At 49.3% G+C, this 18939-nt stretch overlaps 1 protein-coding gene across 5 annotated transcripts in view; it reads left to right on the forward strand.

Moving 5' to 3' along the window:
* Positions 1-18667, forward strand: part of MORC2 (MORC family CW-type zinc finger 2) — a 39619-nt gene extending 20952 nt beyond the window's left edge. Inside the window, exons 7-27 of one of the 5 annotated variants that reach the window (XM_087423954.1) lie at positions 2593-2752; positions 2867-2978; positions 3509-3634; positions 4232-4311; positions 5024-5106; positions 5953-6038; positions 7175-7315; positions 7410-7564; positions 7680-7808; positions 8282-8387; positions 8702-8834; positions 10328-10402; positions 10493-10873; positions 11474-11605; positions 12094-12148; positions 12549-12690; positions 12823-13047; positions 13140-13233; positions 16921-17109; positions 17870-17935; positions 18399-18667. In XM_087423954.1, the coding sequence (XP_087280080.1) occupies positions 2593-2752; positions 2867-2978; positions 3509-3634; positions 4232-4311; positions 5024-5106; positions 5953-6038; positions 7175-7315; positions 7410-7564; positions 7680-7808; positions 8282-8387; positions 8702-8834; positions 10328-10402; positions 10493-10873; positions 11474-11605; positions 12094-12148; positions 12549-12690; positions 12823-13047; positions 13140-13233; positions 16921-17109; positions 17870-17935; positions 18399-18467 (2739 nt within the window). In that variant the 3' untranslated portion in view covers positions 18468-18667. Of the gene's footprint in view, positions 1-2592; positions 2753-2866; positions 2979-3508; positions 3635-4231; positions 4312-5023; positions 5107-5952; positions 6039-7174; positions 7316-7409; positions 7565-7679; positions 7809-8281; positions 8388-8701; positions 8835-10327; positions 10403-10492; positions 10874-11473; positions 11606-12093; positions 12149-12548; positions 12691-12822; positions 13048-13139; positions 13234-16920; positions 17110-17390; positions 17809-17869; positions 17936-18398 lie in introns of those variants that run through there. The other 4 variants (XM_014786977.2, XM_004429772.3, XM_014786978.2 and 1 more) reach the window with 4 other exon arrangements.
* Positions 18668-18939: the final 272 nt, after the last annotated feature.

The following is an 18939-nucleotide window of genomic DNA, read 5'->3' on the forward strand; positions in this document are numbered from 1 at the left end:
CTGTCACATAAACAGATAGGTGAATTCAGTCAAAGCTTCAATAAGTCAGCTCTGTTGGTTAACTTTGATTAAATTTGTAGTGGTCCTGTTTAGATGTGAGCCTAAATCTTAGCAAATGAGTTCATGCTGGGAATGAAAGGCTGTCTTTTTCTGCCATCTTTACTTGGCAAGCCGGTGGATTTGTTGGCATTTTGGTGCAGTTTGTCAGTTCTCAGCATACTTGGAGCGAGAGAAGTGCTGCAGCTGAAAAGAGCAAGCTCCTGGGAGAAGGTAGGGCAGGAGAGCTTAGCCTCAGCTGAGGTTTTCAGGAGTGTTTCCTGATGGACTGAGGGTGGCAGGAGGAGGGTGTTCAAGTCAATAGAAATATTCAAGTCTATTCAAGGCCCTGAGAGCTGGTGAGGGCTGTGGCAAGGGACTTGGCAGAGGGGCGACTTGAAGAAAGGTGGTGCCTGGAGAGCGAGGAGGGCCAGGTCAGGCTTGACCTTAGGGCCTTAGTGAGCATGTGGGACTTTATTAAAAGCAACCATTAAAGGGAATTTAAGCGAGGGTATGGCAGTATCAGATCCTCTTTTAAAAAGATCAGTTTTGTTATTGTGTGGTGACTGGATTGGAAAGATTAGGGTGTTGGGGTGGACCACTTGAGAAGCCCTGGCTGTGTATAGCCTGGTGGGACTCGCAGCAGGGAAGTGAGAGAAAGGAGTCGTCATCTCTTCAGCATGTGGGACCCACAGATTGGTGTTTGATCAGTGGAGCGGAGAAAGGCGAAGGAGGGGTCATAGATGACTCAGGTGCTGGGGTGGCAGTTGTGGGGAGTGGTGGGCTGTCAGGAGCTGGGGAAGAAGGGAAGAGGGGCAGTTTGGAGGGCAAGAGTGTAAGTTTTGTCCTGGACATACAAAATTAAGTCTGGTTCTGGAGCTTGAGGGAGGCCTGGGCTCCAGGATTCTTGGTAGCAAATGAGCTCACCTGAAGGAGTGTGTAGAGTGAGAAGAGGACCTGGGATCGCATGCATGCTGACATTTAAAGGCCAGGGAGAGGAGAAAGCGGCAAAAGAGACAGGAGTGGCCAGAAGGGTAGGAGGAAAACCAGGAGAGTGGTGGCATTGAAACTAAAGGAGAAGTATTTCGATGGCAGGGATGGGTGCCAGTGGAAGTGAATGCCCACAGTTAAAAGTAATGCCAGTGTCACCTGGGACTGCTGTGAAGAATGGGAGGTGCAGAGTGAGGTACAAATTTACAGAACACAAATGGAACTCAATTCCCTTGGTGAAAAAGCTAGGTTGAAATTTTTTCCTTACTTGGTGCTAGAAGGTCACTGTTTTGGATTGTACTCTAATGCGAACTCAGCCAAGATTTCAAAATAAGATCATTTTTGGCTGGGTAGGAATGTGTCTTGTCTAAACCAGCCCTAGGCTTGAATACTACAGGCATGAAGCTTCTTAGAAACCAGCAAAATGTCTCAGAACTCTTAATAGTTTATCACTTCGGCCCTTTTTAAAATACAATGTCCCTTTTTACTCAGGGTGGGCCATGTGATTTGAACGTCTGAGGTACCTGGACTCGTTTGCTGTAACAGGGAATCACAGCAATCAGCCATCGCAGGACTCCTTGGGCAGCTGGCTGGGGAAGGGGAAGGAGCACGTTGAGGCTTCTGGGCAAGTGGGTTTTTGAACAGAGTAGCATTTTTTTTTCCAGCTTTATTAAGGTATAATTGACAAGGGTAGGATTTTTAAAAACATTAGTTAGACATAAGATTAAATTCTGTACATATGGAAGAGTGTATTAAAATATATGTACAGTTGAGAGAATAATTATCAAGTGAACACCCAAATAGCCACCATCAGAGACTGATGCTAGAAGTTCCCAGTGTACTCCTCACCGATCATATTCCTTATGGCACCTCTGAAGGAACTGCCTTCAGGTGACTTTTGTGATAATCATTTCCTTGTTTTCCTTTATAGTTTTGTCACCTGTGTATGCATTCCTGAATAATAGTTTAGTTTTGCCTTTTTATGAATTTTCTATAAATGGACTCATACTGTACGTTTTTTTCTGTATTTTGTTTCTATCATGTAACATAGTGAGATTCATCCATGTTGATGCTAGCAGCTGTTAGTTTGTTCATTTTGTCACTGCTCAGTGATCCATTGTATAAATATACTACAGTTTAATTTATCCACTCTGTAGTGGATATTTGTGTTATTCTTACACGTTTGCTTGTACACATGCACAAAAGTTTCTCCTAGGATATATATTTGGGAGTAGAATTACTGAGTTATAGGTTATGTTTATGTATATCTTCAGATTCGCTAGATAATTGCAAATATGTTTTCCTTAGTGGAAAGAGTAGAATTATTACCAAATTAGGAAAATGGCCAGGGGCATCCCAAGCAGGGTTCTCCAGAGACCCCCAGGGAACCTAGGGATGTGAGGCTGAGTCTTGGGAAGGGGCAGAAGCCACAGAGTCTCTGGCGCCAGGCTGTGGAGCTTCAGGGCAGTGTGCAGCCACTGGGGGGAGGGACAAGATGGATGCACATTTTGGGAGAATGCTGTTCTGGGGCCTCCCTCATAGTGTGTGCGTGTGCTTACTTCAAAGGTGATAGTCCCATTGCCCACCTGGAATGCTCGGACCCGGGAACCTGTCACAGACAATGTGGAGAAGTTTGCCATCGAGACAGAACTCATCTACAAGTATTCTCCCTTCCGCAATGAGGAGGATGTGATGACTCAATTCATGAAGATTCCTGGGGACAGTGGTAAGTAGGCTTTGAGCCTCCAGCCCCTAGAATCCGGGAGCTCCAGAGCCACGAGTGGTGTGGGGATGGGCTGGGGGCACCCGGCGGAATGAAAGGAGGATTTCTGTTCCTCAGGAACACTGGTGATCATCTTCAATCTCAAACTCATGGATAATGGAGAGCCAGAGCTAGACATAACGTCAAATCCAAGAGATATCCAGATGGCAGAGACTTCCCCAGAGGGCGCGTGAGTGTGGCTGGGAAGGGAGAGAAATCTTGGAACTGGTATTCATTGTCTTAGGAGAAAAAGCTCAGAAGGTGACTTCAGGGAGAGAGGGGAGAGCTCATTCCCTGGATTTCCCGGTATGAGAGTTGATGGAGCTGAGAACTCCATGTCTTCTTGCCACAAGGCAGAAGGGATGAATAGAAGGACAACAGATCCTCAGCTAAGCCAAAAGTAAAGATTGCTGATCCCTTGCTCCAACTCCTTGATTTGACAGAAGAAGAAACTGAGGCCTAGAGAGGGGAGAGGAATTGCTGGGTCCATGGTGGGGCAGTAGTAGGGCCAGGTCAGGTGTCTGTTGGGCGCCTGTGCTGGGGATGTGAGGGGGGGCGGGATGTGGTGCCCGCGCTGAGGAAACACCCCTTCAGGGTGGCAAGAGAAGCCGAGATGCGAGGTGGAAAGGTGGAGGGCCTGCAGAGAGGCTATCCTACTGTATTCTTGATCAGGTTGGTTTTAGGGTGGGTGATAGCACTCCTCCTTCCTGCCCCCTCCAGGAAGCCAGAGCGGCGCTCCTTCCGCGCCTATGCTGCTGTGCTGTATATTGATCCCCGGATGAGGATCTTCATCCATGGGCACAAGGTGCAGACCAAGAGACTCTCCTGCTGCCTGTACAAGCCCAGGTAGGGGCCTGCCCAGCCTGGCCTGCTGTTTCTCTTGGGCCAGGGCAGGGCCTGGCCGCATTTCTTTGGGGGCATTGTTGGAGTGATGCCAGATGAGAGGCTCTGACAGCATTGACTGCATTTGGGCCTTTAAGCTGCTTGTAATTTACTGTGGAGAAACTTCTGGGTCCTGAGGGAGGGACAGAGGTGGCTGACAGGCTGTGGAGGTTGGTTGGCCAAGCTCTTTGAGTGTGAGTGCCTTCTGTGATGTGGAGGGTTCCTTGCCTGGCACAGTGAGCTGTCTGAGCCTCTTACTTCAGGGCTGAGGGGCCCTTAGACGCTATACAGAAAACAGAGGCCCTGGCTGATTGCTGAGGTTTGTTGCTGCTGTGGGATTAGTGACAGACCTGGTGAGTAGTCAGGTTGCTTATCAAAGACGGAGCAGGACACAAGGGGCAAGTGGAATAAGGAATTGAGTCTTTTTGTTAAAATAAACTTGGCTTTGACTCATCACAAGGGGCCAGGATGGTACAGCTTGGTAGGAGGCAGGAAGGCAGGGTGCTTTCCGCCCTGCCCCACTGCTGCTTGGGCCCTCAGGTTGCTTTTTCCTCTGTTCAGGATGTATAAGTACACGTCAAGCCGTTTCAAGACACGTGCAGAGCAGGAGGTGAAGAAAGCCGAGCATGTAGCGCGGATTGGTAATGCTCCCCCTGTGTAGTAGGGGTCAGGTGGGCGTCGTCTGGGGGACTCTGCTTCAGGCCAAAGCAGGATCCAGGAAAAAAGCTCTGTCGAACACTCAGGGATAGGCTGTCCTCTTGAACCGCTGGTCCGGTTCCTCTTGTTCCCCTCCCCACAACGTGCCAATCCCCTCAGCAATTTTTCTCCCCAGGCTCTACCTTCTCTTCTTCAGCCATTTATAGGAACTTAACTAAAACAATGTCGATTCCTCCTTGGTTTGCCCAGAGTGAAGAATCCCACACTGTCCTCTGGCCCACATACTTGTGAAATTGGTTTTTCTGACTCCAGGGCAGAAATCTCAATGTCTCTCATGCTGACAGGGCTTATTGGCTGCTTGATGGAGAGTGACTGGCTGAGGACTTTGATAGCTTCCAGCTCTTGCTGAGAGTTTAACTCTGGTTGCTTTGGGCAGTTTTTGACCTGTTCTGCTTCACTTGTAAAGTTTGAAAAGCAGGTCTCTGGTATAAATACTGCTTGTTTTCCTTGGGGCCTCCTTGCTTGTCCTCTTTGAATTGACCGCAGTCCAGGCAGGGAAGTTTCTTTCGGAGCTTTCCTGTTCCTTGACAGTGTACACAGGTCTTGTCCAGCAAGGACTGCTCTGTGGGATCCAGGAGGGATGACTAAGAGTTTTGAACCTTTGAATTCCTTATCATGATTTCTTCTGGGTTTCAGCTGAAGAAAAGGCACGGGAGGCAGAGAGCAAAGCTCGGACATTAGAGCTACGCCTAGGTGGAGACCTCACACGAGACTCCAGGGTAAGGCCCCAGATCTGTGCAGCTGTTTTCCAGCATTAGGATCCCAGAGTTGGCTTTTCTCCAGCATTTCTGGCATTAGAATCCCAGAGGTGGCCTTGCTCAGCCCCAGGCAAGTCATGAATTCCTTGCCCTACAGCTGAAAAAAGGGATGTTATAATGTTCCTATAATCACTGTTGAACACACTGTATGGCAGAATCTTGGCTAATCATTTCAACATCCCAGCAACTTTATGAGGTGGACACTGTTAGTATTCTTAGTCTATAGAAAGAGAAGTTGAGGGGTCGGCCCTGTGGCGTAGTGGTTAAGTGCACGCGCTCCGCTGCTGGCGGCCCGGGTTCGGATCCTGGGCGCGCACTGATGCACTGCTTCTCTGGCTGTGCTGAGGCCGCGTCCCATATAAAGTGGAGGAAAATGGGCACGGGTGTTAGCCCAGGGCCAGTCTTCCTCAGCGAAAAAAGAGAAGGATAGGCATGGATGTTAGGTGAGGGCTGATCTTCCTCACAAAAAAAAAAAAAGAGAGAAGTTGAAGTGAAGAGGGTCCCTTGCCCCAGGTTGTACTCAGTAGTAAGGGTAGAGCAGTTCTCTACCCCTCCAGGTCAGACACACACCTCCATAGACTATTGTTTCAGTTGGAGATGTTTCCTCCTTCATGTCAGTGAGCCTGGTCATTTGAAACACAGCTTTTGAGTTTGTCCCCAGCAAGAGCCATTTTCTTTAGAAAAGAAGTAAATCTCCAGGTGTTTTTTGCATCCATGTGATTTGAGAAGTTTTAAATGTGTTGTTATATTACTTACCTTGGCCCAAAGCACCTCCTCCCCTCACTTGGTGCTGACATACATTTCCAGGTGATGTTGCGGCAGGTCCAGAACACAGCCATTACCCTGCGCAGAGAAGCCGATGTCAAGAAGCGGATCAAGGAGGCCAAGCAGCGGTGAGTGCCAGGGCTGGCCTTTGGTCTCTTAAAATTATGTAGCTTTTGTACTGATTATTGACAATTAAAAAGCTTGAGGAATCCCTCCCCACCCCATGAGGTTGCCATTCTGTCACAAAGATTGCTTTAAGAAAGCCATTAATGTTGGGATCCAAAATGCTTGTCAAATGCCCACTGTAGGAGAGAGGTTTTTCCTAGCTCAGTTCTTTCCTGGGCTAGGAAAAGGCAGGGCAGGGCCAGCCTTCCTGACTGGCGACTGTCTCACCTTACTTTCTTCCCTTCCCCCTTTCCCCTTCTTGCCTTTTCCCTTCCCCCCTCTCTGCCTTCTTTTCCTTTATTCTTTTTATTTAAAGGATATATAAAAAGCTTATTATATAAAATTTGTAAAATATAGAACATTTAAGACATATAATTTTAAAACTCCCTTATACTTCTACCACCTGGTGATATCTACTCTTAATTTTTTATCGCTGGCTACAAATGTAGAATCATGCTATAGATTGAGTTTTGTACCTTTTTCATCTAGAATGCGCATTTGTCCCAGCTCATTAAATTATCTCCATGTCCCATCTCCATGTCTGGAGCCTCTCCAGGCTCTGGGCCTTGAATTCCTGGCTGGTTTCTTCTTGGCCTCCTCACCACAGGTGTAGGTTTCAGGTTGCTTCTGTCTGAGTCAGTCCACTGCTCATCCATCTGCTTTTCAGCGTCCACGATTTTTGGACATTGATCACATGATGGTCTCTTCTCTCACGTGTTGATTGTTTTTGTGAATTTTTGCCTTTTTAAAATTAATTACCGTCACATTAGTGCAGTAGGTATGCAGATAACCTTGTGTTTATTCCACTGTGTAACTGTCTTCGCAGAGATTTGTAGCAGCTTTACAGTATCTCATTCATATTTAAATCCATCCCTGTTTTGTTACCAAAAGCCAAAGTTGCATGCTTTTAATTAGAGATGCTTAGAGTCACTGCACAGTGCATATCCCTACCAAGTGTAACAGGTTACACATTGAATGGAAAAGCGAAACTTTTTGCTTAACACATCTCAAGTTTAAGCTTAAGCTTAACACATCTTAAACACCATGGTGTTTGTGTGTTAGTGGTTGATCTGCTTGAATTTATCTTTTGTCTTCTCAGAGCACTTAAAGAACCTAAGGAACTGAATTTTGTTTTTGGGGTCAACATCGAACACCGTGACCTGGATGGCATGTTCATCTACAACTGTAGCCGCCTGATCAAGATGTATGAGAAAGTGGGTCCACAGCTGGAAGGCGGCATGTGAGTACTGCCCAAGGAGGGCTTTCCAGCCCAAGGCTGATGGCGGGAGGGTTCTGGTCAGTAGGTTAACAGAGCTGTGTCTTCTTTCCTGCAGGGCATGTGGTGGGGTTGTTGGGGTCGTTGATGTTCCCTACCTGGTCCTGGAGCCTACACACAATAAGCAGGACTTTGCTGATGCCAAGGAGTTCCGGCACCTGTTGCGGGCGATGGGGGAGCACCTGGCACAGTACTGGAAGGACATTGCCATTGGTAATGCCCATTCTCTTCACTTCCAGCCTTAGGATACTCTCACTGCCTAAGGAGGTGAATTTAGGAGGAGCCAGAGGCTGGCTCCTAACATGATGTGTGGGTGTTTGCCTTGTAGCCCAGAGGGGAATTATCAAGTTCTGGGATGAATTTGGCTACCTCTCTGCCAACTGGAACCAGCCTCCATCCAGCGAGCTGCGTTACAAACGCCGGAGAGCTATGGAAATCCCAACCACCATTCAGTGTGGTAAGTCGGTGGTCGGAACCTCCTTCTGACTCCTTTCCATCACAGTCCATGGCCCTCTTCTCTCCGTCTCTGTGCTGGCCTCCTGACTGGACTGACATTAATGGACTTAGGGTCCCACTAGGGCTATGAGTCTGTTTAATGATGGCCATGGGAACTCAGCCTTGGGGCTGGGCTTACTCGGTTTGGTGCCAGATTGTTAATAGTGTGAGTGATGACTGAGCCAAGATCCTGCTGGAGGAGGAAGAGGGGCTGGGGGCACTGAGAATCCACGATGCAAAGTTTCCATCCTTGCTGGAATCACCGTTCCTGAGAAGAATTACCGTTGTGTAAGAAAGGCAGAGTTGGAGCCAGAGTGCGATCTTCGCACGGAAAGTCAGGGGCATCTTTGCCTTGGGCCTGGCTGGGAGGAGCCTGATCACAAATATTGTTGGTGGACATGGCTGACGTTTGTGGGGGTGTTTTCTGTGTCACAGATTTGTGTCTGAAGTGGCGGACCCTCCCCTTTCAGCTGAGTTCTGTGGAAAAAGATTACCCTGACACCTGGGTTTGCTCCATGAACCCTGATCCTGAGCAGGACCGGTGAGCACTGTCTCTAACAGGGAGATTGTGGGTATCTCCCCACTTCCCTGTGTTCTCTCCACTCTTTGGGTAAATAACTCACTATGCTTCTCGAGGTCAGTGCTTATATCCTTTCATCTCTGTCTTGCTGCACGTAATAAGTGCCCCAGAAATAACAATAGATGTGTGTCCTGCAGTGAGTATTAACTCCATGCACTTGGGAACTCTGAGGTGATTGCTTTGGTGAGAGACAGAATGGCTTGGTTGAGGAAGAAGGACCCTGCCCTACCTAGAGCCCTGTTTGGCACAGTCTCTCTAGCACCTTCTCTCTACAGGTGTGAGGCTTCTGAACAGAAGCAGAAGGTTCCCCTGGGGACATTCAGAAAGGACCTGAAGACACAGGAAGAGAAGCAGAAGCAGCTGACAGAGAAAATTCGCCAGCAGCAGGAGAAGCTGGAGGCCCTGCAGGTGTGTGGGTCATGGGCAGTGGGCAGAGCCAGGCTATGTCAGGGCTCTGTCCGGGATGGGACAGGAACCCTCAGTGGCTCCCCTGTTCCCTCAGGCCCAGTTTCAGCCTTCACTCACCCACAAGTGCTGCCAGAGCTTTCCAACCCCAACCCGCAGGCACTGACACCTGGGTTTGAACCCAGGTGTTCATTTAGAGTGTTTTAAAAGTCCAGAAAATAAAGATCCTACCTTAGAGGTAACCACCATTAACTACATATCCTTCCAGTTTTTTATGACTGCTTACGTACACAAAAATACATATAGAAATACGGAGATCATGACGTGTGTCACATGACATACACACACATATATCTTTTAGTGCATAATTATTTTCTTGGGGTAATTTTCTAGAAGTGACTTTGAAAGGGTTTGTAAAATTCTATGGCTTTTTATAACTATTTCCAAATTACCCTCCAGAAGATGTATTAATTTCTGTTCTTTACCAGCAGAACATTTATTTTAAAATGTTTTTGCAACTTTGATAGGCAAAGATCTTATTTGAATTTCTTTCATATTTCTAAAATTGGAGAATTTTTTCATGTGTCTATGTTTCTTTTAGAATTGCTTATTCTATTTTTTTTTCTTAATTGATTTATCAGGCTTTCTGGTTATATTTATGATATTAACCCTTTATCATATTTCTTACAAACCCTTGTCCCTTTCTGGCTTCTGTGTCTGCGCAGATGCTCTCACTAACTTGGATGTCGTCTGCATGCATTCCTGTCTGCTGAATCCCACCTGTCCTTTCTGGCCTCGTCCACAGGCCTTTCCCACCTTTTTTTGCTTCTTTAATAGGAATTTAGTGGGGCCCACCCGGTGGCATAGCAGCTAAGTTCACATGTTCCGCTTTGGTGGCCCGGGGTTCGCCAGTTTGGATCCTGGGTGCGCACGTACTCACCGTTCATCAAGCCATGCTGAGTGGCGTCCCACATAGAAGAACTACAATTCTGCAACTATGATACACAACTATGTACTGGGGCTTTGGGGAGAAAAAAGAAAAAGAGGAAGATTGGCAACAGATGTTAGTGCAGGGCCAATCTTCCTCAAAAAAAAAAAAAAAAGAAATTATCATCCACCTCATGCCTTGTGACTCACTCTCATATCCCAGACGTTTCCATCAACCACAATGGTCATGTTCAAAAATAAATAATTCAGAATACATATTCACCTGCCAAAAAAAATTCCTGATTTAAAAAAAAAAAAAGAATGTAGTCCATTGACACTTTTTCCTGGTCTCTCAATTGCTGGATTAATCACATAGAATCCTGTAATTTGCTGATGGTTTTTTGTATTTTTTGTCTTCCCAGTGAGAATGGGAGACTTGTAATAGTAGAACTGTGGCCCAGGTTTTCTTTTTCATTTGCCCACTATCCCAGACATATAGTGGAGATCCAGAAAGAGTTTACTTGAATGTACCAGGTTATGCAAACAACCTCATCATGTTTGCCCTGCAGAAAACCACACCCATCCGTTCCCAAGCTGACCTGAAGAAATTGCCCTTAGAAGTGACCACCAGACCTTCCACTGAGGTAAAGCCCAGGGGCCGGGGAGGCGGCTTTTTTCCTCGGGTGTCTCATGCTAGGATCAGTGTTCTCACTCTCTCTCTCGGCCTCTCTTAGGAACCTGCACGTAGACCTCAGCGTCCTCGGTCACCTCCTTTACCTGCTGTGATCAAGAATGCCCCGAGCAGACCCCCTTCCCTACAAGCTCCCAGGCCAGCCAGCCAGCCCCGAAAGGCTCCTGTCATTAGCAGTACCCCAAAGCCGCCTGCCCTGGCAGCCCGGGAGGAGGCCAGTACATCCAGGCTGCTCCAGCCGCCCGAGGCACCCCGAAAGCCTGCTAACACTCCAGTCAAGACTGTGTCCCGGCCTGCTCCTCTGGTGCAGCCGCTGTCACCATCTCTGCTGCCCAACTCCAAGAGCCCTCAGGAGGTCCCTGCCCCCAGAGTCATCAAGACTCCAGTGGTCAAGAAGCCAGAGCCGCCCAGTAAACTCTCCCCGGTGAGATGCTTTTCCTCCTTTGGCCCCCAGCCCACCCTCTGTGGTATAGGAATGGAGTCTGTCAGTGTCAAAGCTGTCCTGCTGGAGCCTCGGTGGAGATCACTGAATCTAAAGTTTCCCTGCTGCCCTTAGAGGAGTCATCTAGGTGGCTGAAGGAACTTGGTCAGGGGCACAGAGCTAGTTGGTTTCCTGTCCAGGGAGCTCTTCACTGTTCCCTCTGAGTTTTGGTCTGCCACAAACTTGAGTCACCTCCATCAGCTTCTCACACTGTGGGCATAGGTTGGCGGCCTGGTGACAGACAGCCTTGGTGGGCTGCAGCAGTGGTTGGTGTGTCTTAGGGAGATCACAGCTAGCTGGCTAGGCAGGCTAAGCAGGGAGTGGACTGAGAGGCTTCCCCTATGACAGCTTTGAGCAAAGGTCCTCATGGGCCCAGGGCCTAGGAGGTTACTGTGTACTGAGTAACATCAAGGGGGACGCAGCCCTGGTGGGGACTGAGAGACAGACAGGCCCCTCTCTGAACAGCTCCTTTAGGCCAGATGGAATGTTCCTGCACCTTAAAGGCTGACAGAGTCCATCACATTCCCTCTCCTCTTACTGTAGGCCACTCCTAGTCGGAAGCGGACACACGGGGTCTCTGACGAGGAAGAAGCTGAGGAAGAGGCTGAAAGGAGGAAGGAGAGGTCCAAGCGGGGCAAGTTTGCTGTGAAGGAGGAAAAGAAGGACTTGAACGAGGTAGGTGGTGAAGGTGAGGTTGTCAGAGCCTCCCTTCCCAGGGTGTCCAGCCACCACCTACAGTCTGCACCAGCTCTGTTTGTGTGCTGTGCCATGAGCCTTCCAGAAGCCCACTTCATCTCTGAAGGACTCTCAGTCACACAGATGACTAGGAACATGGTGCCAGGTAGGATCCTGAGTGAGACTGGCTTCTGGCTCTCATCACAGGCCTGAGGTCACACTGACGGAGATCAGGGAGGCTTGAAACCCTTTGCTTCCCTGAGTCTGTGACATTCTGCCCCTTGCCTGCTATCTTGTTTGTAAAGGTGGCAGAAATGTAGATACCTAAGATAGCGGTTTAGAGAGTGGCTCTCGGCGAGGCATGGTGTTTAAACAGCCATGTGAGATGACATGAGATGTGACGGCTAATGACTCTGGGCAGCCAGTCATGCAAATGTCTGCTCTTTTGGGGCACTGGGGATGCGTCTGACAGACTGTTCTCCTTGCAGCTTTCAGACAGTGCTGGGGAAGAGGACTCAGCTGACCTCAAGAGGGCTCAGAAAGGTGAGTTCAGGGAGGTACCCGGCAGCCTGTGGGGAAGTGGGGCCCCTTGGCCAGCAGCAGCTTATCCCGAAGGCTTTCCTGGCTCCGGGCTCTCACGCAACAGTGGTTCCAAGCCTAATTCCAAGAAGAATTCTGAAGATAGCATGCCCTTGTGTTTATTCTTAGCACTAATTCCTTGGCATTCACCTCTGAAAGTCACTCAACTGGCTGCTCTTTGACATCCTCATGACAGATGGGGAAGGAGACCAGGAGGCTGGGCTCCATGTCCGTGTCATAGTGGGGTCAAGCACCTAGGGGTTCTTGTCCCTGTGAACCCTGGGATGACTTTTCTTGAGATGGCCCTGGCTGAGGGGGGGACTCTAGTCTACTTTTCTGATTTGCACCCTGTCTCCATTCTTAGATAAAGGGCTGCACGTGGAGGTGCGTGTGAACAGGGAGTGGTACACAGGCCGTGTCACAGCTGTGGAGGTGGGCAAGAATGTGGTGCGATGGAAGGTGAAGTTTGACTACGTGCCCACAGACACAACACCCAGAGACCGCTGGTAACGCCCCTACAGAGAGGCTGGGTTGACAGAGTTGGCCAGGGCAGAGGGAGGTGCTGTCCTGACCCCATTGCAGGCAGCCTATCCTGGGAGCCTGGGACACATGTAACACAAGCACTGTGTCCTCCCTAGGGTGGAGAAGGGTAGCGAGGACGTGCGGTTGATGAAGCCCCCTTCCCCGGAGTATCAGAGCCCTGACACGCAGCAGGAGGGCGGGGAGGAGGAGGAGGCGGCAGTGGCCCAGCAGGCCATAGCTCTGACAGAGCCCTCCACTTCGGACTGCATTCGCATTGAGCCTGACACCACCGCCCCAAGCACCAACCACGAGACCATTGACCTGCTCGTCCAGATCCTTCGGTGCGTGTGTCGTCCCCTTCCAGGGCCAGCTGTGACTGTCCACCCGCTCCACGCCATTCTGAATTCCTGTCCCCACCTTCTTTCTGGTCTAGGAATTGTTTACGGTACTTCCTGCCTCCAAGTTTCCCCATCTCCAAGAAGGAGCTGAGTGCTATGAATTCGGATGAGCTAATCTCGTTTCCTTTGGTGAGTCTGGCCTGGTGTTTGGTTCTTTACTCTGCATGCCCCCTTGATGCTTGTTGTGATTGCCAGCTCTCAGCTCTGTGCCCCCTTACCCCTCAGCCAGCTTCCCTTTCTTCTGCTGAGGGAAGGGAAGAGGAGACCTTACGTTGTGGAAAAAGAAGTGGCTTAGCTGGACATGACTCTGGTGGGCAGCTGATGACGTGCTGGGGTGGAAGTCCTCTCTCAGGGACAGCAGGCCTGGTTTGACATTTTACGATGAATACATCCCTTTAATGCTACCCCGGCAGAGGGAGTAAACCTGTCCCAGGAAACACTGAAGAGCTTAGGCTCAAAGTGCCTAGAACTTGATTCTCGGAGGGAGGTATAGACGAGCTCGTGATGTGTCGTGATGTGTGGAGATAAGCACTGGATCTTATTTAACCCAGCAAATGCTGATGTGGCGCCTCGGTGCTGGAGCAGCAAGAGAGAGTCCTGCCTCCAAGTGGTTTAAAAGTCAGTAGAGACTGGGCTGGCCCCGTGGCTTAGCGGTTAAGTGCGCGCGCTCCCCTGCTGGCGGCCGGGGTTCGGATCCCGGGTGCGCACCGACGCGCTGCTTCTCCGGCCGTGCTGGGGCCGCGTCCCACATACAGCAACTAGAAGGATGTGCAGCTGTGACATAACAACTGTCTGCTGGGGCTTTGGGGGAAAAAAAATAAATAAATAAAATTATAAAAAAAAAAAAAAGTAGAGACTGAATTTTTAGCAGGAAGCTAGACGTGAGGCCAAGAGCAGTACGTGCTGTGGAAGTGGGTAGGGAAGCTGTGGCAGCCTGGGGGAGGGGGAGTGATTCAGTCTGAAGAAAACGTGGGTTTTAGCAAGTGCCTATGTAAGTGATGGAGTGTGTGAGGCAGGGGGACTTTTGTCAGCAAAGGCTCAGAGGGATGAAAGGGCAGGTGGGGGGTCAAGGCAGCAGACTACGTGGTGAGCATTTAGGGAAGAAGGGGCCTGAGAGCCAGGATATGATGCATCTTGAATGCCCGATCTTAGGCACAGTCGCTTAACCTTTGTATGAAATGGAGGGCCAGCAAAAGGTTTGAGCTGATGGAATTGTCAATCTGAACTGTCTAGGGCAGGGGTCAACAACCTTTTTCCGTAGAGGGCCAGTTAGCAAATATTTTCAGCTTTATGAGCTATATGGTCTCTTTGGCAATTGTTCAACATTGTAGCCTGAAAGCCTCCTAGACAATATGTAAAGGAGTGGATGTGGCTGTGCTCCAATAAAGCTTTATTTACAAAAATAGGCAGCAGGCTGATGTGGCCCATGGGCTGTAGTCTGCTGACCCTGCCCCTACACGAGTAACTCTCCTGGCAGGCAGCATGTTTGGTAGGGTGAGTGGGTGGAAGACACACGGGCAAGGAGGCTGGTCTAATTGTGAAAGGTCAGAGATTGAAGGAACGGAAATGGGAGCCAGAGTGGTGGGAGGGGACTGGCAGGTGAAAGGGCTGTGTCAGAATTCATTGACTGAAGACAAGTGATGGGGGAGGAGGCAGAGGACACACGCGTCCCTGTGTCTCAGGCCTGTGGGAATTGGAGGTTGATAACAAAGCAGTTAAACTGGGAGAGAAAAGAGAGGACGAGGGTTAGGAGGATGAGTTGTGATTTGATCGTGTTCGGCTGGAAGTGCTGGCATTACATTTCTGGGGGTGTCCAGTGGGCAGGTGGAGATTGGGGACTGGCACTTGGGGACAGGAAGGCCAGGGCTGGAGATGCATCCACATCAAGTGGGATGTTTTTATGGCAGGAATAGCTAAGTTTTCTAGGGACGAGTTTCTCGAGAAGAGAACTGGAATTGAAACTGCAGGACTGGTATGTTCAAGATGTTGGGCCCTTGTGTGGCAGCTATGTGCTTGATAAAGTTTGCCAGAGAGAAAAATATGGGGTTTTATCTCCATTCTACTTTAAAAAAGGAAGTGAGGCTCAGAGAGGTGAAGAGTCTATTGTGATGGAGCCCAGATTTGAACCCTGGTACTTCTTAGGACAAGGGTCTTGCTTTACTTATGGTGCCTCCTTGCATGGTGCCCCTGCCAGATGAGGGGTGGGGGGGTGGGGGTGGGGTCAGTGGCTATGCTGCATGCTAAGGAAGCTAGAAGATGGCAGAACTTGTGGCGGCTTCACAGAAAGCTTCATGCCTCAACTCTTGCCCTTGTTCAGGCTGCAGGTGCTATCTGCAGATCCCAGGAACCAACGGCTGATGAGTCGGCTAGGTCAGCCTGGTACCGTCTTGTCAGTAGATTTGTTGCTTTTGGCTTAAAGCAGGAGTGTCTGAGCCTAAAATAGTCTTTTAGCTTATGCTTGTAAAAGGAAGTATACCCAATGCGTCAACTTGATAGCCTCCCAATTGTAATGTCTAAAATAACATAAACTTTAACTTTTTTAACGTCAGGGACACAACAGAGTCTAATGTTCATTATGTCCTTGTCAGTCTATAAATGACCGTCCTTTTTCCCATATGCTGGACCAGGAGTTCCATAAAAGCCCTCAGGGGTCCTGCAAATATTAGATTCAGATATATATATATTTTAAAAGTAATAAAAGAACTGCATGTGAATCTATAATTACCTCAAAATAAAAAGTTAAGAAAACTAATACAAATCACAGTCAGCTGAAGATGATGTATACTGAATTTTACTATTTTTGGAGCTTGCTGGAACATTTATTTTGTGCTGCTCAAGTAATTATTTTTTGTGTAGAACTTGAAGTTTCTCTTGCCATCTTGGTTTAATAGGATGATACTCCAATTGTAAGGTGAAGGACACAGTTAAATACTTGTAACGCTTTTTAAAAACAGCAGTCAGGAGCTGCTCAGTGCTGGGTGGTTCATACATCTGTATAGAAGTAAAGAAATGCTGGAGTTGGTCAGACTGCAGTGGTCAGCCAGGACCTGCTGGGTGTGGGTTTATGTTCATCACAATGGCCTCATCATTCTCACTGGTGGTTTATGAGTAAATCAATAATATGATAAATTTGAACTTTGAAAAGAAATTAAAGGTAAAGAGATACTTCCTAAATGGTTTTTTACACTGAGATTCCATGTAACATTTTATTTGAAACAAGTGTTCTGCTACCTTCTAAAAGTTTGAAAAGCCTAGTGTCTAGAGAAACTGCTAGTTAACATTACTACCCCATCCCTTGGAAGTTTTAGGTAGTCAGGGAAGACAGTAAAAAGCTCTGATGCTGTATAAATATACTACCTAAATATGGAGGTATCTGCTGTTGGTAGATGCTTGATAAACATTTGTAGAAGAGAACTTTTGGCCTGATATTATTGGATGTGACTTGGAAATGCTGAAAGGGCTGTTGTGAAGGTAGAAAGGTATGATTGAGCACGGAGACTGACTATTGTCCTTTTTTTGCTACTTGGAACAGTAAGAACCAGCCCTCACATTTACTCCGGGCTTGCTGTCTGCTGAAGCACTTCGCTGTGTGCTTCACATGGGTGATTCCATCTTTGTCCTTGTGGCAGCCCCGTGAGATGGGCTTCGAGGACTTTCTACTCTGGAGCTAGAAAGACCACTTGCCCTTTGTGTCTGACATCTCTTCAGGCTGAGCATACTTGTGTTGAGCCAGTTGGGGACACCAGTGCCCATCTAGAAGGGCCCTGGGGTCCCCTGTGAGCTCATATATGCACCCTCTGGCTTCCCTCCTGACAGAAAGAGTACTTCAGGCAGTATGAAGTGGGGCTCCAGAATCTGTGTCATTCCTACCAGAGCCGCGCCGACTCGCGGGCCAAGGCCTCCGAAGAGAGCCTGCGCACCTCCGAGAGAAAGCTCCGCGAGACAGAGGAGAAGCTGCAGAAGCTGAGGACCAACATCGTCGCACTCCTGCAAAAGGTGCAGGAGGTGAGCCAGGCAGCCCTCTAGTTGCCGCTGGACCACCTGGTGCCTGGTGTGGGGGGGGCCTGGGCATCCCCTGCTCCCTTCTCCCACTCACAGGAATCTGTGGTTCCAACCCTGGCTGCACAGCATCCTGACCAGGAGGGCTGCAGGTGATATGGCTACCTGGGCCTCTTGCCAGCCGGACCCATGGTATCAGACTGTTGCCCTTGTTTAGACATTCTGATGTGCAGCCTGGTTTGAGAACCCTCCAGCCATAAATCAGAAAGAAGTTTTCGCTTTTCCAGATGACGCCCAGATGGGATTGGGTGGCCCAGAAGCGGGGAGTGCCCTGTACAGTCTCAGTCCTTCATCCAGGCAGTAGACACTGAGGACCTGCTCTGTGCCTGTCCTGTGGATACCGGGTGAACCAGACAGGCGAGATAAGGTCCCTGCTGTCACAGCCCAACAGTCCGCTGGAGGAGACAGAATTATTGATGGCAGGAAGTGTTATGAAGTAACTATGACAACAGACGGAAAATGGGGAGGCCACTTTACTAGGGTGTTCGGGGTAGCCTCTCTGAGGAGGTATTTGAGCTGAGAGCAGAACCAGTCATGCAAGAGCGGGATGCGAGAGCTTTGGGCAGAGCGAAGAGCAGGACTCAAGGTCCAAGGCAGGGAGCTGTGGGCGATAGAAGAGGTGGGACCTATACGAGGTGGGAAGTCACTGGAGGGGTGTGGCACTATCCAGTTTGCAATCTAAGACATTTACTCTGGTTGGTTGTAGGAGGGCCTGCAGGGGGCGAAGGTTAGAATCCGGGACTCCAGTGAGGAGGTTCCCACAGTTGTCTGGGTGAGAGATTCTGGTGGCCTGAACCTTGGATCGTGACAGTGAGGAGGGAGAGAAGTGGGCAGATTTGTAATATCTGAGGGAAAGGGAGGAAGCAAGGGTGATTCTTCTGGTTTGTCTTGAGCCCTTGGGTGGAGGGAAGGTGGTGGCCTGTAGGGAGATGGGAGCAAAGTGGGTGGGGTGGTGCAGTTGAGCTGTTTTGGATGTATTGAGTCTGAGAAGCCTGCAGCACATCTAAGGCAACTGGGAACTTGAGGTAGAGACAGGGCAGGAGTAAGAAATCCGGGCATCACCTGTGCACAGAGGATGGGGAGGGGAGAATGGTCAAGATAGGACAGGCCTGCCAGCCAGGGTGGAGGGAGGAAGGGAGGGGACCCTGGGCGCAGGCCCCGTGGGCTGTGAGAAGGGTGGAGAGGCGGAGTCCCACTGGCTTGCCCCTGGCTGACCCTGCCCTGTTCTATTCCAGGACATAGACATCAACACAGATGACGAGCTGGATGCCTACATCGAGGACCTCATCACCAAGGGGGACTAAGGGACTCGGAGCCAGAGATCAATTGCCCTGCCTCTCAAGGCAGAGCTCCGGGGGTTTCATTTATGGGTTGGTGGACTTACCTTGTTTGATTCACATGGGACATTTGTGTTTTTGGAGGGAAAGATACTCTGATTCTTTGAATCTTCCTCCCTAAGTTTATAAATATTTATTTTTTAAAAGAAACAAGATGCTGTGCCTGCTGTGAGACCATACATTTTTTTGTGACTCTTGGGCAAAGGACAGAGAACCAGGATGCCAAGCCTGAGCCACTTCTCTTGGCTCCTGGCTCCTCAAGATGTGGTGAATCCAGTGCCATCTGGAAGTTGAAGAGGCTCCAGGGCAGGGCTGGTTTCTCTCTTAGAGGATGAACAGTCTTGGGATCTGAGGGATGGGGGAGGGAGAGAGCACCCCAGAGTGGTGTTCCCCCTAGGGGCTCTGATCCAGGAGATCCCCAAGGGGGGCCATGGGGTCA

Source organism: Ceratotherium simum, chromosome 35 (assembly GCF_057802395.1).
Source record: "Ceratotherium simum simum isolate JZ-2026a chromosome 35, ASM5780239v1, whole genome shotgun sequence".
In the NCBI taxonomy this organism is placed as follows: Eukaryota; Metazoa; Chordata; class Mammalia; order Perissodactyla; family Rhinocerotidae; genus Ceratotherium; species Ceratotherium simum.